The sequence below is a fragment of the Thermobia domestica genome, chromosome 2, assembly GCF_964235325.1.
Source record: "Thermobia domestica chromosome 2, izTheDome1.hap1.1, whole genome shotgun sequence".
Classification (NCBI taxonomy): domain Eukaryota; kingdom Metazoa; phylum Arthropoda; class Insecta; order Zygentoma; family Lepismatidae; genus Thermobia; species Thermobia domestica.
The window spans coordinates 333,142,176-333,167,518 of record NC_137455.1 but is presented as its reverse complement, the minus strand read 5'-3'; the positions used below and the strand labels follow the sequence as shown (position 1 = coordinate 333,167,518).

Below are 25,343 nucleotides of genomic sequence, written 5' to 3'. Positions count from 1 at the left end.
TATAAAACGAAAATGGGATATATTTTATTATGGGTCTAACTTCGTTATTGTTGGCATGAATGACAATTTTTACTGCCATAAAAGTCAATTTTCGTGATTTTCTGGAAAAGTACGTGAGGATTTATCCTCGTAAATGCCATTTTGTTCAGCTCAACGAGATTTATCTGTTTATATGTCTTAAATTTGTTTTTTTCTTATTGTATTCTAATGTTATTGTAGAGTTAGTTTAATATTGGTATTTTTATAGCTGTTAATTAAATAAGGAAACGGTAACATGAACTAAACGGGAAAACTATAACAAAATAAAGTTTATCTATGCTAAATATTTATTGATAATACATTGATACGTACTGTATTTTTATAAATATGATTTGCATTGGCCAACAATAATTTGGAGAAACAAAACTTGAGAACGGCCCAGTTTCTGCAGCATATCCTCTGACCACTACCAGGTCTAACCTTTGTCCTGTCTTTATCAAAGCATATAACAGAAGTTTCAAAGCAAAACAGAACAAAAAAATGAGAAACAACTGCGCTTCTCCACTCGTCACTGACTAAAATTACTTAGTTTCAAGAGAGAGAAATTGATAAGCAGGTCGATGTCCGCCCGATAAGCAAGTGATCGTCACAGTTCCACTTAAATCGTGTAGTGAATAGATCGAACAGAAATCATCACAAAAGTCAGGTGAGTAAATTGGATATTTCCATAGTGATTTTTTCAAGATTATTTTTTAAGTACTTAAGCTGGCGGGACATACTTAAACAATACTTCTAGAATTTAGTGCATATGTAGAGTGTGTCAAATACAAACCATCAGTTATGTAACAGCCACTCGAAGCTATTAAACAATTACTTAAATAATATAGCAGTGTTGCTAACAAAACTGGCGATTTTCATCCAGGTAAATGTCACGCATATTCAGTTTTTCCGGGCCTTGAAGCATTGAAATGAAAGGAATAGTGTACCTGACAACATTGATGCACGCGTCTCCCATCACGCAAAGTTGTGCTCAATTCTTTGACTTGCTTGCTAATTAAGGAAATGCTTAAAAAAATGACAACTTCAAACACGTAATGCACAATATCTGTGAAATTATTAACAGTGTAAAATCAAACAAAACACGCGTAAGAGAGTATTTGATAAACATTTTGCATAGGCTAAATAGAAAAAGGTAGGATTAAACGTGAACTATGCTTTAGAAGAATTAATTGTTTTGTTCAATATTTCATTGATTTTGAGATTGAACCTACTTAATAATTCGGGAAGCATCTTAGCTCAGAGCGAAGTGATTTGCGAGCACAACTTTCGTCCACAGAGTTTCGAATGAAAATTAATGTTCAATACAATTAACTATTTCTTAGATATCAGATCTATTAATTATACTTCACGAATGGAGTGATGTCAATGACCAATTTTCGAATAATTCTAAACTGCTACTAGAAGACCTACTATCAATAGTATTTATCTTGCGGCCTATATGGCAGCCAAACTATAAGAGCCTATGACTTATGACTTCAAATTATAAACATGAAGTGGATTCCGAACCGATTTGTTCAAATATGTTTCTAGCTGCTATCGAAACCGCATTGTTCACATGGAAAACACGTGGCAGCAACTTGGCCATCATACTGCTTGACTACTATTATTATTATTATTACTATTATTATTATTATTATTATTATTATTATTATTATTATTATTATTATTATTATTATTATTATTATTATTATTATTATTATTATTATTATTATTATTGCCGTGCAATCGAATGGTTAATGTGTGTTTGATTTCCAATCAAGGCGGAATTGTTAGTGTTGCCTATCAGGATTGTAAGACAATAAGGGAACTACAGTGGAATTAAGGGGTAGTATATTTCAGTCTTAATCGTCACGAAAAACAGTTCATGCGAGATGATTACCTGACCTCGTATTTTCTAATTGGGATCCCATCGTGGGTTTGCCGGAGAGTTTAATAATAATAATAATAATAATAATAATAATAATAATAATAATAATAATAATAATAATAATAATAATAATAATAATAATAATAATAATAATAATAATAATAATAATAATCTTTTACGAAATTATGTGCTTCTGGTAAGAAATTGTGTAAAACGTATCGGAATGTTAGCCGGAAAAGGATGACTACTGGGAAATTGTATTGTAGCTAAGAAATTGAACAAACCTAAGGAACGTGTCTGATAAAACTTTGAATTATTTACTTTAGCAATGAGTCAGAAAAAAGAACCTGATAAATCGTCGTTCAATGTTGAAAGAGTTTGTATACTTATGATAAAGCATTCTTTTCCACTCTCTGTCTTAAGTAAGTAAGTGTTGGTTTACCGTTCCTTCTTTGTAGGCAGGTGGTTCTGGATTTTAACCTGCTCTTGTTCTTGAGGTTATTTTATCCTATTGCAACAGGCAAATACAATAAAAAGATGACTTAATTGAAATTGGTTCTCGATTACTTTTCCCCAGTTTTTTTTTACATTTTATTGCTAACGTGTACAGTGTTAAATGTTTTAAAAATGAAATGACATTTTATTTATGCCCACGTTTATGCCCTTTGGTCAAATGAGGCGGGTGATTAATACAAGTGAATGATTATGAAGTGATTGATGGAATGTACATGTGGGAGAAACTCGAGAGAACCCGCGAACATGATGTTTTCCACCATAAACTCGCGTGGCCGGGGATCGAAACACGGATCACTCGTACCAGAGTTAAGCCCTCTACCACTGAGCCAGCTTGTCCCCCCCCCTTACACAAAAATGCTCCCAATAGGCGTTATTTGGAATATGGTCGAAGATGCGGTGTATAAGAGAAATTCATTTACGTATTCGTGATAAAACTATGCAACATGTTAAATTTTGAAAATACCTGTAAATAATGCATTCTCTGATACTTTTTTTTTTAAATCTCCCAATAGAGTAAGTTTAAAGGCTGGTGGTACGCTAAAATCTTTTTGTTAAAGAAACCAACTGTACTGAGTAATTTTCATATGTATTTTGGAAGTTTCCTCGTCTCCGAAAGACTTTTGTAAATCTGGAAAGACCTCAAATAGACAGCATGTATTATTTCGATGTATTGTTTCGGGTGCATTCACAGGGCATCCTGGTGTAAGTTTTAGGTTCTCCCTACTCACTTTCCCTTTCTAACATTCGCAAAAATGGATTCCCCAAATTCATGGCCAACTACTTTTGGTCTATCATCTGAAGTTTATTAATAAATAATTATATTTCGAAACACCAAAATGAAAAAGTAAAATAATTTATTTTGGTAGAATCATGCAGCTACATCCATGGGTTAAAATAATTTTTAGAATAAATCGAAATTAAAACGGATAAAAACTTTGGAGACACTCTGTATGATACGGATATTCTGTTTACGTTACTCTGGAGATACTGTGTTTACGTAACTGCCAGGACATTTGCATCTGAAGATCTACCCTGCTAGTAAAGATATCTATAATCAAAGTTAGATTTCTCTGTGAAAATTTCCTCACGTAACAGGATATATATGTGATGTTTTGGGTTCCAAAATACTGATATTCCTAACTTTCACAGTGTATTGACGAAGTATCAACTCTCTTCCTAGTACACTACATAATCGCTCTAAACTTGGATTCTATTAAAGAAAAATTTCGTAAAATTTACGTACTGTAATTTTATTTTAAAATTATTTTAATCTTAAGTTGAGTTTTTCAGATTTCTTGGTTATAAGATGCTAGAATATAAAGACAGTAATATTGGTTCTAGAGTTGCAGAATACAGGTGTTGAGACTGTCTCGTCTCGAAAGGTATCTGTTTCTATTGGTACAGCTCTGTCTAGTCTGTCTTGTCTCGTCTCGGAAAGTGTATTTGTTTCTATTGGAATAGCTCTGTCTGCTCTCCGATCCAGTCAATACAATTCTGTCTTATCTCTTCTGGTCTCGTGTTCAAGCCTACTTGTTTCTGATAGCTACGTATTATACCTAAAAAAAAAAAAAAAAAAAAAAAAAACTTTTAGAGACTAGCATTGTTGCCAGATATTCAATGTAAAGTTTTCTATTCGTAAAAGTACATCAGAATTTTTACTGTAATGTATTTTGACAATTGGAAAGCTAGATTTTTCACCATAATTTTCAGGTCACTTTCTGAAAAATCAATATTAAAATTAAGTTTGTCGAGAAAATGATTAAATAAATCGTAAATATAAGTACAGTTTGATTCTAGAGTTGCCAGGAGAAGACTCTAGAATATACCAGAAGAGTTAATAACGCTTCCATGAATTAAGTTGTTTTGTACGTAAGTTACAGTTTTGGCAATAACACAGGAAGAATTCATGGCAATTGTATCATAACATTCACCTGAAGTTTTAAGTATTCTTTTAAGTCCTACATAAACACATAAAAGTGTCTTATTTATTAAAGTGGAATCAAAATTTTACTAGCTTTGTTCAATATATAGTGTACTCCAATTACGCAACGAATCTGCGAAACACGTTTGCCAAACGATGATTATGCTAATGAAGTGACAAGTAAATTACTTATTTGAAAATTGGACGTTCTTTTCAGCTCCGAGAATATCTCCCAACAACGATGAGTTGATACTGGTAGAATTTAAAAATAAATTAGTACAACAAGCCATTTGGTCGTCAAATGCAGAATATATTAGATAAGGATTATAAGTAGTATGTTTGTCACAGTCAGGAGAAATTAAACAACAATAAGTACAACCTGCTAGTTAACAATGTATATTTTAAAATATAACAAATAAATAAAGAATTTACTTCTGTAGAATTAAACTAGAAACTTCGCATCGGATTGGCAACGTACAACATTCTTTTTGATGCCAGCCAGAGAAAATCTTTTTCTCGAAACTTATGCATTTGAGTTCATTCTGAGATGTGCCATTTTATACAGCTCAATATGACCTGTCCACTGATATATTAATCTTTGAACAATACCTCAATTGAACATAAATTACAGTTTAAGAATTAATGATAATTTTTCTGCTTTACATCTATTCTTTTTGTTTATAATTCGTATAAATACGGTAATTAGAAGTTAATAAGAATTGGAAACTGAATGCAGTTTAATATACTTTGATGATTGCGGTCATGCGCGCCGATTACGTGGGTGCTTCGGGGCTCCAGCATCCATAAGATTTCTAGTTTGAACCCGGGTTTGAACCCATTTCTCTTACGTTGATGTCAGCCGTATTACCGACTGAGCTAGGGCAGCCCCAACTTATCCTTATAATACCAGTATATTTTACTTTATCACAGTATAGTCCATTATGACACTGTTCATAAAAGATTTTAACCACAAGGAAATCAATTTTTAAAAAATACAGAAACTTCCCTGAAAACATATAACACGACCCACCATTGACAGGCACCAACATAAATTTTGGAAAATCGGCGCCATTGATTGTGGTTCAATATCCGTTTTCAGCACGAAGCCTATATGGGACGGAACCTAGTTGGATTTCGGCAATGCAAGTATTCCCACCGGGAATCGAACCTGAGATCACACTCATTGAAATCATGCACTCGGTCATGAAGGGGAATAGTTGATTATACAGGACATTATTCAGACAGTTAATGTTACAATAATACAAGTAAAGTCATAAGGCTTGCAATATTACCCCAAGCCAAACACCAGGCACGTGCGTACGCCATAATTGACCATAAATAAAAGATCAAACTGGCCCAAGTGGTATGCGAAAAGTGGGTTATTTAACACAGAGCTCGCCATTTCGTCAGTATTTTCAGTTAGTTTTAGTGGTGACGATGATAAATGTTGAAACGGCGTGTGAATTGTGACTGTATTTGTAAGTGTCCGATCTCGGGCGTAACACTGCGGCAGCAACCCAAAACATTTATCATACAATAAGAAAAGGTGCAGTGAATCAGAAGACAGCGATTTCCAGGTTCCAGAAATTTCATGCACGTTGTAAAAATGTCGAAAATCAATCAAAATCCAGCCGCTCCAGGATAACAGATTCTTAAGTCTTAAGACACGCGATTGAGGAAAATCTATCCATCTTGGGAAAACTACCAGGAACTTCTGCTATTATGCTACACGTTGACCCTAAGTCAAGCTCAGAGGAGAGTGGATGTGTGCCGACAACTGCTGCAAAGTACGCATAAAATGCGTTTCCGGAAACAGAGTTTCACATGCGACGAAAAGTGGCCGTTTTCCGAATTCTGAATGTGCAAAAACAATGGTTGATCAGGGGCCAATTTGCAGAACCGGTCGTCAAACATAGCCATTTCGAGCACAAAGTCTATGTTCCGTGTGTGGTGGAACAACGAGAGGGTAATTCACTTCAAGTTCTCAATGATGACCTTTATTCCGTACAATTGGAGCGGATGCATCCTGCACTATGCCAAAATTATGCTTCTTGGTGATCCGAAAGCGCGCCCTGTCGCAACAGAATAACGCAAAATCACACTGGGATTTTTAAAAAAATCAGGAACTTGATGATCCCGAACTGGTGTCACATCCGGCAAATAGTCCTGACTTTGTCCATTTGATAACTATTTGTTTAAGACCATGGCACATTTCCTGAAATCACAATGCATCAACAACCAGTAGAGCGTTCACCTCAGGTTGTATGTGGTCCTTGGTTCGATCCCAGCTCGCGCCAAGTGAGCTTTCTAGTGAACAAACAGTGTTCATGGATTTTCTCTGGGCTCTACTGTTTCCTCCCACTTTCTTCATTTCACCATTTCTCACTATCACCGTCTCCTTCAGCCTAGCCAGTATAACCATAGGACGTAAAACTTAAATATTTCATTTAATTTCATTTCTCAACAACCTGCAGAGGTGCAAACAGGAATGACTAACTTCTTTGCCACTAAGGACAAGGCGTGGTATCGTAGTGGAATCGAAGAATTTGCAGGAAGATAGCTGTAGAGAGCTAGCACGAGGAGCTATACTCAGAATGTTAACTTGCTTTTATTGTATTGTAGTAAATGCAGATTTGTTATGTACAAGAATATAGCAAAACTTATGTTTCATCCTTGAAAATTCTTTTTCTTACTTCAATTGGGTTGGGTTACCAGTAAAGAGGTCAGCATGTTATCAAGTCCACTTACGATAAAACAAATTATCAGACGCAATGATAGTTAGTTCAATACTTTTACTATCATGTTAAAGATATTCGCATATATGGAAATTCTTAGCAGGGTGTCATAACGTATAACTTAGTTAACTGAGAATTCAAGATGAAAACAGAGGATGCAAACCTTGTGGTAAGTACAAAATAGTGAGTTTAGACTTTGAATACACGATCTATTTAGTAAAATACATTTTAAGTTAGCATATGGAAGGGCATATGTTTGTTTTTTTAATACTCAGTGACTTTTGGCATTGAAGTTACAGCTAGTCGATCGGCTTTTTGTTGACAAGTCGGTACCCGGTCGTTATTTCTAGTTATTTAGACTAGAACACGCTACATCTTAATGCAACAAACTCAACAACAAATTATGTGCCTTCTGCAGCTTTCCAAACCGTACGATTGCCTCAAAATACTATATGGACGTTGATTTACAGTTTAACGTGGAATTTGAACTATTACCGGAAGCTATCACCATACTGCTGACCATTTAATTGCCTCATCAACATTTGTTTTAATACACATATCGATTTATTAATTAAAGTGAGTGATCCCAAAATGAGCAGTGTAAGAATACATATTAATGACATGGTAGTTTTCTTAATATATAAACGTTTATTTTCCTACATCTCTTCAACCCTTCCATTCCGTGGGGTTTGCTAGATGGTAGATGTGCTGGTATATTTCAATATTATCAACTGAAAATCAATTGAAGTCCCCATCTTTGTACAGGATCTATCACAGCAAGAAAATAGAACAAAACAGAAGTGACCAACACCTTTCTCACATCTCACACATACCGGGTACATTAATGGAAACATATACTAAATGAAGTTATTGTATACTATATTTGTATACATTTATATACAATTTATAAACGTATAAAAGTATAAATATAAATGGCAATATTGTGGATGAAAAGAGTACAAGTTTGTTAATCAAGTAAGACAATTCTTTTGTCTTGTGTTTCATGTCGTTGGAGAATAAAACAAGAATTTTAGGAATGATCCTAAAAATGCATAAAAAGATTGCAATCTTGACTAATAATTAGGTTTTGGGCCTAGGATCACAAACTTTTTTGAACGGCCCCTAAATCGAGTTTTTGTATTTTCTACGGAATAAGCACATCATACTGAGTTAAGTGATAGTTTGAGTTTGACTAAACTATATGTAGTTCTCCAGATATAAGGCGTACAAGAAAATTTTTGATTAAGGATCAGGGGCCACAACATTTTTGAACGGCCCCTAAATCGAGTTTACGTATTTTCTACGTAGTTGAGTTGAGTTGATTTTAGTTTAGCGTCCCTTTCAGCAGCGAGCATAGACCTACTGATTAACGTGGAATCCGAACCACATGAGCTCCCGCCGGGAATCGAACCCGCGAAGCACATCACACTGAGTTAACTGATAGTTTGGATTTGGCTACACTATATGTAGTTCTCCAGATATAAGGCGTACAAGAAAATTTTTGATTAAAAATATTGGATCTTTTGATCCAAAAATACAGAATTAAGTTGGAAGTAGTCTGGAGACCCGCTGTTGTTGTTCAAACCCTATGTTCAAATTGTAGATTCTTGTTCTATGTAAGCTCTAATCTAAAACTTCAAAGAAATAATAATAATAATAATAATAATAATAATAATAATAATAATAATAATAATAATAATAAAGGGGTCAAAGGTTAAAAGAAATCAAGTGAAGTATATAATCCACTGTGATACCGCTAAATTTTAAATGCCAATTTGACATCGCTTTTGTATCGTATTCTTTTCTTTTCACTTTCTTTTGATGAGAAAATTATGACTATTTTGTTTGTATTTTCTATTCGTGGAAGTACTCAGCATGTTTATGCAATAGGTGACATACCATTTGAAAAGAACAGAAAGATTTCTCCTTTTGCTCACTTGTACGCAACTGGGACACTTCTATGCCCGAGGGAAATACGCCACCAACGATAAAGAACTATTGTGCTGCTTCTCTGGAAGAAGTTTATTAGCATCTTCACGCCTTGGGAACAACCGCTGGTCATGTTGGATACCCATAGCACTCGCAGAGAAAGTTAACTAGGTTTATACTACCTGGTACACTGTAATACTATATCAAAAACTGCTGTTGCTATCGGCATCAAAATAAATAATAGCTTTTATCAGTTCAGCGGCAACAAGAGGTAATTAACGCTTATTATACTGTAGAAAGTAAACTGGACTTTTTGAAATCGTTGACAGATTTAGAAGGAACTTTTGTACCTGTTAATATTATTATTTACTATATATGTAGACATATCCGTAGCCAGAACACCAAGACAATGGGGATAACTTTAAGGAGGAGGCGAGCTAACTTAAGAGCACCTAGCATACACAGAAATGCAATTATTATTAAGAATAGATTTTACTTAACGACGTACATCGATGCACAAAATTTTAATGCATTGAACAATTAGCAAAGTTTAGTGTGATTTTAACAGCTTCTGAAAATCAATCATAAAATGAATTATGGAATTCTATCAAATAAACATAAAACATGCTTACTTGCAGAAGACAAATCCGTCTTGAAATTTTCATGAAAAGAAAGAATGAAATACGAAGCAGCCAAATTATTAGAATACTTAAATGAAATGTTCTTCTGGTAAAACATTTGAATTTCTGAAAACAAGAAATACCTAAATCTATTCCTCCTTCAGTCATGCAAATAATCATTGTCAAGCCAATAGGGACAGAAACCTCCACGAAAACAGAGTGGTCAAGTTTAAACAAGAAAAAAGAATAAAAGAAAAAGCTGCCACCTTCTCTCGGGGAAACAATAAGCCAGAAATGCTAAAATTTTCAGTTAAGTTTCTAGTCAGCCGTATAACCAAATGGGACTTTTTTTTAAAAAAAATGTTTTTCAATTAAATAAGTTATTATAAGGATATCTTGGCTGCTCACTGTACAGTACACATAACTGAAAATTTTAAGGGGCTGAAGTTGTTCTCATGGAGACTTATCTCCCATTTGGCCAACTCTAACTACGGATCTGTACGTACAGTAAGAATGTGCTTGGGACTCATTCTGGTAAACAGAGAACCCAAATGTCTCAACTTAGATATTAAACACTGATACACTTTGTTGTATGAAGCAGAACTTTTAGTTTAAAGAAGACGTGTGATCGTGATGAAAACTAGGAATGACACATGAAGGTGTTATTTCTCCTTCATATGGAATGTATATGAGTATCTCAAAAGGATTAAATTGAAAGCTAAGTATAGCCTTTTTTTTCTCTCGTGGTATTGTCTGGATTCTCTGAACTTCGTCTCACATGCCCGGTTTATCCTTCAACTTTTAATTCCAGCAAAATACGAATGAGTCCAATCGAGCGAACTAAATTAGCAATCTGACCTTTTCCTCTGTCCTGTATCGTAATCAAAATGCATTGTTTTTATTTCCCCTTTAGATACGTTCACCTGTTTCTTTTTTCTATTTCTCGGAGTATCTTCTAGAAAGTCAAATTATAATTCTCTTACATGGTGCTCGTCAACATAACTAATATTGACCTTTTTTTTCCTTCCCGAAAGGTTGTAAGTGTTTTCCTTACAACTAATATTCTAAACATTGACTAATCCTAGTTGTGCTAACGCCGTCATCTTGGAAAAGTAGCGGACCAAAGGGCACCTTTGACCGGTTTATTGTTTAACTTCTGACACACAGTCAGTTTTTGAAAGAAAATGAACTGGGCCGATTTAAAAGAGCAGAAAATCTTCTATTAAATTGAGACTTCAAATTGTTCCCAAGACTCATAACTCTTAAGAACTTATGGTCACATTCTGGAAAATTATATTAAAAGATAGCTAAGAATTGTCAGTTTTATCGGAATGTTGAAATGGTTTTAGGATTAATGGCCATCATCTATCTCCAAATGATGTTTTATGCTGTGAAAGACGATTTTTAGAATAATTTTTGCTCCTTGTCGATTGGAGAAATGTTCTCCTCGAACATCCTGTACTACTAATGTTACCTATTATATTTTGTCTTTATTTTTTAAAATTTAGAAGACATGAATGCTATTTATTTTGTTCCTCAAAATGATACGGTCCTGGTGTTAACACTAAGACTGAACCAAAAAGGACCCCTGCAAACAATAATCTTTCTAAAGAAAAGAAAACATTGTGACATAGTTCGAAAATGCAACCACTAGTTATCACTCCGAACTAATATCAGAATGATATTCTTTATTCAAGTTAGTATATAAATATTCGAAGAAAGACGCTGACTCTGTCCCCCCTTAAAAAAAAAATCCTGAATACAGCCGTGGCTCACATAAAGCAATTCCACTTATCCTCTTTTTTATGTAACAATCGTAGACAGCCAGAAAATTTTAGATTAGTTTGCAGTAATATTAAGAAAATGTTATTGAGTCACTGACGGTTATACTCCGTTTGGAAGGCAGTGAATAATCCACTGGCGTCTCTGGCATGTAACATTTGGGGGGGGGGGCTTCGAAGAAAGTGATTTAAATGGTGCTACCTAGCCCAACCTATTTATTATCTTTGATTCCATTTGTTACCTTTGTTCTTATCTTCGCGGACCCCTAAAAGTATATCAAGAACTCTGATATAATCGTTTCACAGCCTGAATAATATATTCCAAATATATATAATTGTTATTATTTATATGTTATTCTGTCGTTAGTAAATAAATTAAGTTAGAATAAAATATTGAATATTTTGTACTTCAAAATATGGGGGACGCGTCCCCCTCGTACTCCCAACCAGAGACGCCCATGGAATAATCACTCTCAATTAAAATGGGAATACAAATTAGGTCGAAGTGTTGAGTTGATAGACGCCTGATGTGAATTATCATATTTCTTATTGGCTAAAAGCTGACAAATTTTGGAATACGAATATTGAGACGTGATATCTTATACTTTAACTAACTGCTATAATTGAAAAGGATAAGCAATTTAAAGGTCTGTTCGGTATGTTTAAAAGGCGCATTCTTTGTAACTATGGGATCATTTACTCTGCAATCTTCGCGTGTCTTGCAAATAATTTTATTTTGTAAGAGTTTGTTTATTGTGAATTTGAAATTACTTTCCTCAAATTGCATTCTTTATCGAATAGAAACGATATCATGGGGTAATTTGTACATATAATTTGGTCATGAGTATCTTGTGTTATTGTCCTTCCACTACTAAGCACGAAATACCCGAAATACAACTTCAGATCTTCCTCAATATCTCTCTCAGAGCTTTCTGTAGCATTTTTTCTTTAAATATTAGTGTGCTTACTTATAGGAAACTTATTCCCAAATTCTTCGTTGCATTCTTCTTCAACAAAACAGGTACGTCTTTTTGAAATCAAAATAAGATTCAACTGACCTTAACTTCTTTAACACTAGCTTGAATGTTGTCTTTCTATAGGTGCATATCATACATTCCTACAATGATTACACTGGCTTACAGTGGTTTTGGTGCCGGGTGTTTCTTAGCTGATTTGAAGTAGAATTGGGACGCTGAATCCAAATATGGCGTTAGTTTTCCCCTAACAGCTTTAGTTTTTGAGATATAGGAATTGCAAGACTGACCTGCTACAACGTTGAAAATTGCATAGGTGCTGTTTTACTGTAAGTGAAAAGAAAACTATGACATTTAAATCTGTTATTTGGAACACTTTGAAAATAATGAAAACCATATAAACACAAACATCAAGTACATAATAACTCTGTAACTACATTTTATAATAGTTTTTATGAATAAAAAATCAAATAATTTGTTCAAAACGATCTATTCAACACTTCGGAAGCTTCGTTTTCGTGACATCCTTGAATGTTTCTTTGCACAGTCTCTTTTTAGGTTCCAGCAGTAATCTGCCATCATATGGGCATCCCATCTTCCTTGGTAGCGGTCCTCCATTGTTTTAATATCTTGGTGAAATCTTTCACCTTGTTCTTCACTCAGACTGCCTACGTTGTCTGGGAAACGGTCCAAATGGCTGTGCAGGTAATGAATTTTGATACTCATATTACATCCAAGCTTTTGGAATGCATTAAGCATCTGGTTCACTAGCTCAACATAGTTATCAGCTTTATTATTGCCAAGGAAATTCTTGATAACTTCTACAAATGAGGTCCAAGCTCTACGTTCAGTCTCATTCATGGACTCCACGAAAGCCGGATCTTTCATGAGTTGTCTTATTTGGGGACCATCAAATATTCCAGCTTTTAATTTTTCTGTGCTGATCTGAGGTAGCTTGTTTCCCATGTAAGCAAAGCACGGCCCGTCCTTATTTAGCGCCTTTACAAACTGCTTCATCAAACCGAGCTTGAGATGTAGAGGTGGCAAAATGATTTTGTCACACTCAACAATAGGCATGTTAATAATATTTTTCTTACCAACAACCATGTCGTCTCTCTGCGGCCACTCTTTTATTGACCAATGGTTTGCTTTGTCTCTGCTATCCCACAGACATAGAAAACAAGGATATTTTGTGTAGCCACTTTGCTGTCCAAGAAGAAAGTTCACCACCTTTAAATCCACACAAATCACCCACTGATGGTCCTGATATTTAATTTTTTCCATAACCAAAGCAATTGCTTCATATTCTTCTTTCAGTCGTGTTGAATGAGCGATTGGAATTGAGCCATATTTATTGCCATTGTGTAGAAGGACGCATTTTAAACTTCGCTTGGAGCTATCAATAAACAGGCGCCAATCATCTGGATTGTATTCTGGAAGACCCATGTGTTCTAGGAGACCTCTAACATCGTGACAGAATACGAGATTTGTGTCTTCAGTGAAAAATGGTAAAAACTCCTTTTCCCTTGTTCGGTAGAATGTGATTTTAGTTCCTTGTTCTAGTACGTTTTTCTCCTTCAATCTGGAAGCAAGTAATTCAGACGATTCTTTTGAAAGATTAAGGTCCCTAACTAGATCATTTAGCTCATCTTGATTCAACTGTTGAGGAATTGTTGACATTCCCTCATAATCACTGTCACTTCCATCATCCATGTCACAAGAATGTTCACTACGTTCGTTTTCAGTCTCACAAAGCTCTGGCAAGTGGTGAAACGTTGGGATTGGTATTTCATCGGAATGAACAACTGGACGTCTTGCTGAAGGCAGATCAGGATATGTCCACTTGTTCCAGTTATTTCTATTCATACCTGTAACATTTACCAGGCAGAAATAACAGTCATCAACATGGTTTGTGGGTTCCCTCCAAACCATTGGAACACCAAACTTAAGACTTTTTGTTTTTCCAGTTGTCCACTGTCGCAAGTGTTCAGTACACATTTTACACACAATATGTGGAGCCCACGTTTTATCTTGGTCCCCTAGGCGTACACCAAAATATGCATGATATGCTTTTTTTACAAAGTCACTTATATGTTTTCTATTGTCTTTAAATGTGTACTCACCACATATAGCAAAACACATCAGGATGGTTAACACAACTTCTTCGACTTGAACTCATTTTATGTTCAGGCCACTAACACGGATGTTAAATATAAAGCCTTAGTATACGCGATACAAGTTATGATTTCAGAACAAAACTCACATGTTCCAACATGTCACTCCACCTGCAAGACAACAACTACGATCCACTAGCCAAGTAGAATACCAATGCAATCTAGTGGACGTTCCTGGAACTACTATATGACTAGTTTCCGTTTAGTACCGACAGATAGCAGCACTAATGAGAAAAGAGCGCCGTTCTTCCAAATAGAAATCTCTATAGAGCACAGTAGGATTTATTTGAGTTGCAGAGTTTATAAGATCATATTCAAACTTGTTATTACGAGAATATTTGTATTTCTTTTGCTTATTTTGTATACTATTGCAAGAAGCATGCAGAAATAGTGGTTACATCATTTATAATTTACATATTTATTTTGGATTGTAATATTTCTTCCACATACATTGTAACGTAAATAACACTACTGGTACAGTAGCCTGTATCTACCAAAGTAGAGCTGATAGAAAAAAACTGCTTACATTATTGGATTCAGCGCCCCACACATAGTTAAAATCAGCTCTAAAATTTTAGGCACCAAGAAATTTTTTTTTTCTGTAGGCCTGTGTTATGAACGGTAAGGAAATCTAATTTTCTATTTTTCCTAGTTTTTCTATTTTAGATCCCTAACACCATACTTGAATTTGTTAGTATGAAAAATTCCCATAATAGGATGACTGTAGATTTGATACTCAGTTTTCCATCGCACAAAATGCACAATTCTTCACACCTCGCTTCTGCATTGCTTAGAATCAAATATGGAAATGGTGGCCTATTTAAAAATATATAATTAGGTTTAACTTATAATTAGATATTATATTTCATGCTCTTAATATTCTTCATTAAAGATTCAAGAACACTAAGTAATATAAACCAGATTATATAAATTATACCAGTTTTCTAAATTACTTATACTTTTTAATCAGATAGGAAATAGTAAAATCAGAAAATATCATATCTCAAGCCATACCCCAGAATACTACATTCCTATTAAAAATAACAGATGTAATGATTCAATCCAAACACTTACAAACTCTTTACTTTTATTCAGTTTGTGTTGCCATTTTAATTGAGGATGGTTATTTCGAGTGTAGTATAAATATCAATGCGTTCGTTAATGACATTACTTTTCTCTTAACTGTAAACTTATCAATCTCAAATTTCCTCCCAGACAGCTTATCTTACATGAAAGAAAAACAAAGTGGATTTGTTTCTTATGAATCACAGCCATAATCAAGATTTTTTTGAGCAATATTACTGCTGTCCTCAGGATATCTTCGAAAGGAGGAGGATATGTGAACTTTATGAACTAGAAAATAGTCTACTTAATGTAACGTGGCGATATTAATTCCAGTGTTATCTTGGGCTGGGGTGGCTCAGTATTAGAGCCTTCACCTCTGGTGCATGAGGTCCTTGGTTAGATCCCAGCTCGCACCACGTGAGCTTTGTGGTGGACAAACACCGTGTGCGTGGGTTTTCTCCGGATTCTTTCATTTCGTCCCACTCTTCATTCCACCATTTCTCATCATCACCGTCTCTTTTAGCCTAACCGGCATAACCGTTGGACGTAAAACTCTGATTAAAGAGTTCATTTCATTTCATTTCGAGTGTTATCTCTAGTACAATGTCACCTTGCAGGCATTTCCGAGCTACGTGACCATGTTATGTTTTAAAACCAATTTGAGTAGCGGCCATGATCACTTGGATCCTTTTTGGGTATAGTCCTAATTAAAGACAGGACTGCGCGAATATTTTGAAGAAGGAAATAAACAGCATTCATATTTCCATTTAAAAATTGGCGAAGTACAAAATGTACTGTAGGTAATTTTAATTTCGAGATGACGCGAAGTAAGTGAGTGTGGGGAAAAACATTTCCCCGATCCTCTAGAAACAGCCTAAAATTCCCCTATAACAATAAAATGAAGCCTTGACATTAACGACAGGACATTTTGAAGAATGAAATATATAGCATTCACCATTTTGATTTTTAGAAAATGGAACACAAAATATAATGAATTAGTGGTAGAGGAAATTCGAGGGGAAAAAGAATTTCTCCGATCTACAAGAAACATCCTAAAATTCACCTTTCATAATAAAAACTTTATTCGGAGATGGATGATGGCCATTAATTCTAAAAGAATTCTCAAGTACTTTTTAAAATAATTTTCCGGAAAGTGACCAAACATTCTGGTGAATGACAAGTCTCGGGGGCAGTTTTGAAACTATTCGATAGGAAACTTTTTTCAGTTTCAAAATGGTTCCAGTTGATTTTTCTACTAAAACTGGCCGTTTCTGAGAAATCAGCCAAAAACCAGATAAATGTGGCTTTTCGTCCACCATTTTTCCAAGATGGCGGGATTAGCACAAGTTGAATTAGTAGAGAATTTTAGTATGCTAATGAGGAAGACAGTTACAAAAATCCTGTCAAGGAAAATAAATCAGTATTAATTATGTTCACTATCGATACCTTTTTGAAACTTTGTCATAATTTTTGTACTCTTTTTCACTGCAGTTTCTTTTACAATAAAGGGCCTACACATGGTATATTTTAAAAATAAGTTTCGCCAGTAACTTAATACGAAATGACTTACTTGTATCCAAGCGAATTATCCGAAATGTAATCTTCTCTAATAGTTCACATCAATTTTAATCAACTATATTAGAACTTGCCAACTAGCCTTTTTGCCGCTCATATGGGTCATGCTCAATTGTGTTGCATGTGATCAGAGCAGCGAATCACAACGACAGGCTGATGGACCATAATTTACTATCAAAATTCTGCAGGTTACAGGGAATCGAACCTAGGACTACGCACAAGAAGGGGCAAGCGATAACTATCCTGCTGGGACAAGAGGAAAAGATGTGAAAGTCATATCTCGATTTGTATACAGTATGTTTCTATTGGAAGAAGGTAGAGAATAGCTACTCCTTGGGTTGAGTTGAGTTGATTTTGAGTTTAACGTCCCGTTCAGCAGCAAGGCTATATGAGACGTGGACCTATACTGATTAACGTGGAATCCGAACCACATGAGCTCCCGCCGGGAATCGAACGCGGGCTCCCCACGCCAAAGGCGCGTACGCTAACCGCTTAGCCATGGAGGAGCTCAACTACTCCTTGGCTCCTGTGTCTCTTCCTGCCCATGATCCCTTGGTATCACTATTTTGTTGGTAAATAAATCAACTAGACATTGAGATAAACGAACCGAATTAAGGTTAATAAAAAATATATATGTTGGGCTACTTCTTTTCAAACCCATTTTCACTTTCGGTATAACCACAGAAATACAGTACACACTACGGGAAAGATGAAAATTTGAGAAATTTGTTGCTGTTCTTTTGAAATTCGTAACAATATGTTGTAGTAAGACATAAATCCTATACCAACTTTCAAAAAGAACAAGCCTCTACAAATTCTTCAATGAGAGATTCTTCCCTCCTTATGTCGTTGTTAGGAGAAAGAGAGATGTGCAAACAGCCACCAGCATACAAGTAGGATGTGAGAGACTGGCTGGAGAAAGCAATTTTTTTCGCGTGTAAATAAAATGCGTAAATTGAAAGCTATAAGGACATAAGGTGAATAGCCGAAAGGAAACAATGAGACATTAGGAAGAAGGCCCTGTAAAACACATGACCAATCCAAAGCGTATTTTGTCATGCGTGTACCCTACTTCCATATGTTAGACGTGATTTTTCGGAAACTTGTCCATCTGCCAAAGCTAATAGAAAATCACTTTTCTTTTTTTTTTAAACGTTTCTTTTATGTACTGTTCAATGTAGATCTCATCGTAATGTGATTTAATATGTCATTACATTTTTTTTTTCTATGAATGTCCTCATTGTTGTCAGGTAGCTTCTGATAATGGTTTTGCGGTTTAAAGTGAATCACAAATATTCGCGGTTCAATGTTCTTAAAATATTAGTAAAAGTGAAAGATGCGAGTGATGCTGTAAGCAACGAAATTGTCGAAACAACCAAGCCATATGCTTGTATATAAAATTATGAAAGTACGAACCAACCAGGATACGCGATTCGGGAAGGGAGAAGGAGGAAAGCCCCTCACTTAATATTTTGGAAATAAACTCCCTGTCCCAATGTAACTAATATTTATTAATATGCACCCTTTATAACATGTTGGGGGTATACCTAATTCCACACAGTTTTGTAATTATTGATGTTTAGGGTGTGAACTCTCTATGTAGAAGATGAGTCGTGGTGGCTCAGCGGTAGAACGTTCACCTCTGGTGCATGAGGTCTTTGGTTCGATCTCAACTCGCGCCAAGTGAGTTTTGTGATGGACAAACACCGTGTGCGTGGGTTTTCTCGGGTTTCTCCTGTTTTCTCCTATTTTCTTCATTCCACCATTTCATTCATTTCTCTTCATCGCCGCTCCTTTAGTATAACCGGCATGACCGTTGGACGTAAAACTTAAAGAGTTCATTTCCTTTCTCCAGTAGAAGATTCCAGTTCGAAGAGATTTTATTTATTTATTTATTTACACTCCCTGTCCTTTCGACTGTGATGATTTCGCCTAATGAGACTGACATAAAGCTGAATGTGAGTGTTTTGAAACCAAAGTTCAACACTTTTCAACAAACATATAAATCTATTATTATTATTATTATTATTATTATTATTATTATTATTATTATTATTATTATTATTATTATTATTATTATTATTATTATTATTATTAAAATAAAATTAAGCTATTTTCAATCCAATGGTAATGTTAATTTTATTCTGCACTTGTAAATCGATTCCGTTTCTGCATACGTCATCTATTTCTTCTGAATAAACAAACAATGCTATCCACGCTAGGGATTGATCCTAGATTCATGTGAGCGTTTCTCAGTTACATTCCCAGATACATTCAACCTTATGATACGTAATTTTATATCGTAATATGCAAATATGGAGGTGAATAAAGTTGAAAACCAAGTAAATGTGTTGTGAAGTGGTAGGATTTCTGAAGGAATTGGTAGACAACGCTTAAGAAACAAGTCAATTCCGTTTGAAATTGTGAAACTATCATGGACTTCCAAATTATACGAAACAGCTCTTAAAACCGACAGTAATACAGGGCAAATCTCGATTTCAGAAATTTATTCTATAAAATCTAACACATATATTGTAAAACACGTGCTAAGAAAAGTAAATTGTGAAATTTTTCTTCAAACATACCACAAGTGTTCTATGTAAGCACATCGCGTAACACGTCACACATCAAATTGATAGTCAAATCTCCTGCCAAATCTTTTGTACCATGCTGCTGTGATGGGAGCACGCAGGTCATCCAACGTTGTTGGAAGTGATGGTATGTAAATATGATCCTTTACAAAGCCCCACATGAAGAAATCAGATGGAGGCAAGTCGAGGGAACGAGGTGGCCAACGAAGGAGAGATCGATCATCCGGAAATACACGCAGTCAACGCTATTTTTCTTCACTTTTCGTTGCTGACTCGTAGCGATAGAAAGTCGAAACACTGCGTGGAAACTAAATTTTGAAAATTAATCTGTCGAAACGCGTGTCTTACAATATCATACGCTTAATACATTTCACAGAATAAATTTCTGAAATTGGGTCCATCATTTTGACTTGCCCTGTGAGTTACTTCCGGCTTCAATAAAGGATAAGGACGGGAGGTGGAACCTATTCTTAGGATACTGAATACATACGAAAAAAAAATATTTCTTTCTATCTCTTACCATTTTTGGCTCGGATATTGTCAACAGACAGATGGACGGACAGTATCGTTTCATTGTTTAAGACTTCCCACAAATATGCAAAGCATATAGGGTTGCCACGAGACGAGAAATGAGGATTTCTCGTCTGGTCTCGTAAATCTTGTAGAAATATCGTCTCGTATCGTCTCGTCTCGAATAAATTCTTGTCTCGTCTCAATTCTTGGAAAGTTTTTTTCGTCTCGTTTTGTAAATTTATGTACATAAGTTATACCCTATTTTTTCGTAATTTCGTCTTGAAGTCATTAGAAACCTTCCGTGTCACAAGAGATCCACGAAGGGTATGATATAATAACCTTCAAACCATATTGGAAAATACTGTGTAATGATTTGGTGTATCTTTAAATGTTGACAAATCCTCTTTATTATGTTCTGTACAATCACTGTAAATCATGTAACACTTAAATATTCGAGATCTAAGATTTTGGTAAACTAATTTAAACCATGAGATTAGAGAAATATCTCGTCTCGAAAAAGAGACGAGAATTGTCATGTTCTTTGTTTTGTCTTGAATTTGGAAAAGCATTCCCGGTCTCGACTCTAATCTCGTTTCCGACAGGAGGCGAAATATTTCTGTGGTCTCGTGGGCTACACTAATATCATAGAACAAAAATCTGGGGTACGGAATATCTATCTTTAAAAAAAAGAGCACTTATTACAGATAATTGATTTGATTTTACGTTCTTTCAACAGTGAGGCTATTTGAGACGTGGAGCTACGGTTTAACGTGGGATCCCAATTACATGAGCTCTCTTTGGGAATCGAACCCGGATCTCCCACGGCCAAAAACTCATACGCTAACCGCTTAGCCACGAGAGAGCTCAGAGATAATTGAAAATAATATTTCATTTTATTTTATTTAGTGTTAAGATTTTTTGCGAGGTTTGTGATTCCCCATATTCCGATGGTATAGTAGTACTAAATTATAATTTTAAAAAAATCAACTAATTCAGTACGGACTTTTTCTTTTTCTTACTATTATTGCCCACTTAGCGTCCACAGAAAAAATATGTCATTTGACACGAATGTTTTATAGATGTTCTTTTAATATACACAAGGTGGTCACGAAATGAAAGTTTAAAACTGTAACTGACCTGATGTAACAATCGTCTGATATGAACAAAAATTAACAAAATATGTTTTTTCTACGGTAGGTCAGTTATATTTTTGAAACTTTCACTAAATGTCTGTTTTATGCATGATCATGGATAGGAATGGATGATTTGGAAAATGTCCATTGTAGATGTTTTATTGGATGCTCATGAGATTAACAGAATAAATACATAACACTCAACTTCATAATATATGGTCGAAATACGTGTAAGTAGTTATTAGAAATCTTCCGTGTAGTTATCAGAAATAAATCGTTCTAGTTTTATTTTGATCTATTCGCACTATATTTGATAGTGCTTCTAAGATGGGTCGTCTCAATGGGTTATGCTTGTTAAGAGAAGGAACATTGAGAGATTTGGTTCAAGAGCCTTTGAAAGGGAAAAAAAAAAAACTTTTGGAGAATAAGGTTGGATGGTAAAATAAAAGAATGACATGTACAAGTAGTAACAAACGTTACTGGATAGAATCAACTGACATCTTTTTGTTTCTGCAGCGCTGATGTAATAGACTTTATTAACTTAAAAGTAATTAGAGGAACAGGAGTTCCTGGCCCCTAAGAATACCGTTGAGCCACAGATAAGATACTTTCAATTCTCAGAAGTAAGAGAGACATGCTCTCCCCTAGCAAAATATTCTAGATACGCCAATGTTTGTTAACTAAGATATACGAGTATGTTTGTCATCACAAAAAAGCGCCCCAAAATATAGCAGGATTCCCAAACATTCCTCTGCTACTCCGCTTGTCCCCCCTAGAAAGCAAATCTGGCGGCGTCACTGGTGCAGATCACTTTTTAAACTATAGGTCGTACGCTGTATAACTTCACTGTTGACAGATTACTTAAATACAAATCGCTCATTCATTCAATACCGTTTGTAGAGTGTCTATACTATTATACATAGCATAGACAATGATTTAGTCTAATAGACTCCTTGATGGATGGTTCATGCTTTCATGCCCCCAAACCTATGGAAATGAAATCAACATCTTTAACATAACATAAACCTCTCGTCAGGAGCGCACGCACGAGGGGGTTCACGGAGTCTATATCCCCCCAAAACTCCCTAACTTAACCTACATTTGTACATTTTCTCAATAAAACTATACTTGTTTGACAAGGAAATGATTGATGTAGCATGAAAATTTGATCTTACACTTCGTCTACATGTATATTGTTTTGCTTATAAAAACAATCTAGTAATATCATTTTTTTTTTCTGAAAATATAGGTGTAAGTATTTTACAACCTTCTTATCGTCTTTTTGGGTGCAGAATAATACCACACAGCTGTAGTGGCTTCAATTCAGTGCTTCATAGATGTAGTTGCTTGTGGTACTGGATTCCCTTTCTGAAAGCTTGGACCTTTCCCAACTAAAGTTTCTGGGTACACAACTGCCTCTCGTGCTGTATAACTAATGAATTCTATTCCACAATTCTTTACTTTTCTTTTCTTTTTTTCATGATACATCAGTAACAACAAAAAGAGATTTCCTTCTGATATCAATTCATTTTTGAGTCAGGTCAGTGCACAATTGCTGCCGTAAATAATCAAATAACAAGAATCACTGTTAGTCAAAGAGAAAGAGATGTGTTGGAAAAATAAGCCATAAAAACAATACAATTGCTAGCGGAACCAACAACCAAGACGGGATGAATCCAATTTATACGCAGAGGCCATATTACAAACTTGAAGCAACATACGAAAAACTTGTTGTAAACAAAGAAAAAGAAAACCAGACAGAAAAAAAACTTTCATTCAAGTGAAATGGATTTATCCCAGTTTGAATGCAGACACTGCATGCACGGACAATTTCCTTCGATCACGCTATATCAGACTACACTTCAATTTTGATCTCATATTTGTTGAAGAGAAATCCACTTCTTTCCTTATTTTTAAACCAATTAAATAAATGAAAACTTTTTCCATCTAATAGCTACTACTGATTTTATTACTACGTATGTACTTTCATTTTCATCCGTATAACACCCATCCGTCGGTCAAGAGAAACAAGAAAAAAAAAAATATTGTATATCAACATGTTTATGGGATAAACATCTGTGATAGGGAAACAGGCTTGACCGTTGAGTAGCTTTCCGGTTTTCACTTCATTAATTGTTGCAGCCCAAGAGTAAATCTATGTCCACTGGTTCTTTTTCAAGAATACCTTCTCTTCTCTTGTAACCCTATCATTTCTCTCCCTCTCTCTCTCTCTCTTTTGCTCAAAAAACAGGAAGAATATTTTCTTCTTTCGTTTTGGAAGCTGTTTTTTGTCCATTTCCTTCCTGCACACTCTCGGCAGTACGGTTAAAAAAATATTTTAAAAAACATGTGTTGACCTTTGGCTTTAAGAGGTCATGTCACGACATGAAAATTCTCCGAATATCACATAACACATTACCATTAGCTTCAGCTGGTTTTTGTTTTGTTTTTCTTATTGAATCAATATAGGAATCTTCTATAGAAAAGATTACAAATAGGAGTCTTCTTTTGAAATAATACGCAAATTCATTTTTTTTTTTTTCGAGAAGCAAACAGTACCAGATTAACATACCTGAGGGTTTCTACGCTGATCTTACAGGTTGACTTTTTTGGTAAAAATTTTGCCTCATTAAATGTAAAACCCATTACCCAATTTATTAAAATTACAATCATAATGAAATTTCTCTCTACGCTCGGTACAATAACTCTCTTGCTTAACTGCAGCGCACATTTCGGTTCTGAGGGTTATCTGGTTCGAATCCAGTCATTCGAATTTGTGATATACAACATCATATACGCTTTTCTGGGGTTTTTATTCATTTTCTCTCACATTAACATTCTATTATTTTTTCGGAATTCACAAATAAAAATCTTTAAGTTTTACGTCCCACGATTATGCCTGTTAGGCTAAAGGAGACGGTGATTATGAGAGATGAGTGAAATGGTGGAATGAATAAAGTGGGAGGAAACGGGAGAAATCCGAGAAAACTCACGAGCACGGTGTTTGTCCACCACAAAGTCCACATGGCGCGAGCTGGGATCGAACCAGGGACTTCAAGCACCGGAGGTGAACGCTCTACCGTTGAACCACCGCGCTTTCGGAATTCACGTTCATTAATCTCCATATCCTTTAACTTAAAGGACGTAAGAGTGGGCGTTAAATAAAAGAATCATTTATTTTTCTCTTGCTTAACATTTTTATAATTCCTTGTGTGAAATGGGCAATGTGTATATACTGGGCCCCTTTGATGTACTGGGTCCCGGATTTGACTCCCAGTGGGTGAGACATACAATTTGAACGCTTTATGGATGATCATATTCCACCTAAAATTGTAGATCCGAGTCTCAAACATCCTTCTTGTTGAAAAGGGACGCGCTAACCAACTACGATAAGAATAGCAAATCCTTAAGTAGAAGTTTATGATTTTTCCTGAAAGTCGAGGATTTTATAAAAGGGTTAATGATGCCTTAAATTTAACACCACAGAAACCAAGGCTCATTAATGGATTATATCTGCACTAAACCAATCCAGTCAGGGTTTTGTTACATTGCTTTCCTTGGACTTTGCTTTCTATTATCCTTCCATGTGCTTTTCGGACTACCCAAAGACTTCTTTCCTGACGACCTTCCATTCTGTGCAGCTCTCGTATAGATATGTATCCCATGAAAACTCATGTCCTGTCCGTTTTGGACATTTCGGTGACTTTACTCTAATTTATCCGATAATGGCTACACGAGATCCATTTTGTATCTATAATCGTCTTTCCACTCATTCGTCAATTATTTTTTCAAGCTCCTTGTTTTCAAACCTAAAATCTGTTTTTATTCTGAGAGTTAAAGTCCAACTTTTGAAAATTTAAAATATATGCAGCTTATAAAATTATAAGGAATTTCTGACAGGCGTCGCGAC

General features: G+C 35.2%; 1 protein-coding gene across 1 annotated transcript in view; it reads left to right on the top strand.

Moving 5' to 3' along the window:
- The first annotated feature begins 7,151 nt into the window (after positions 1-7,151).
- LOC145679530 (uncharacterized) overlaps positions 7,152-25,343 on the top strand; it is a 54,868-nt gene continuing 36,676 nt past the window's right edge. The window contains exon 1 of the mRNA XM_081750108.1: positions 7,152-7,247. Within this exon, the coding sequence (XP_081606234.1) occupies positions 7,221-7,247 (27 nt within the window). The 5' untranslated portion in view covers positions 7,152-7,220. The remainder of the gene's footprint in view (positions 7,248-25,343) is intronic.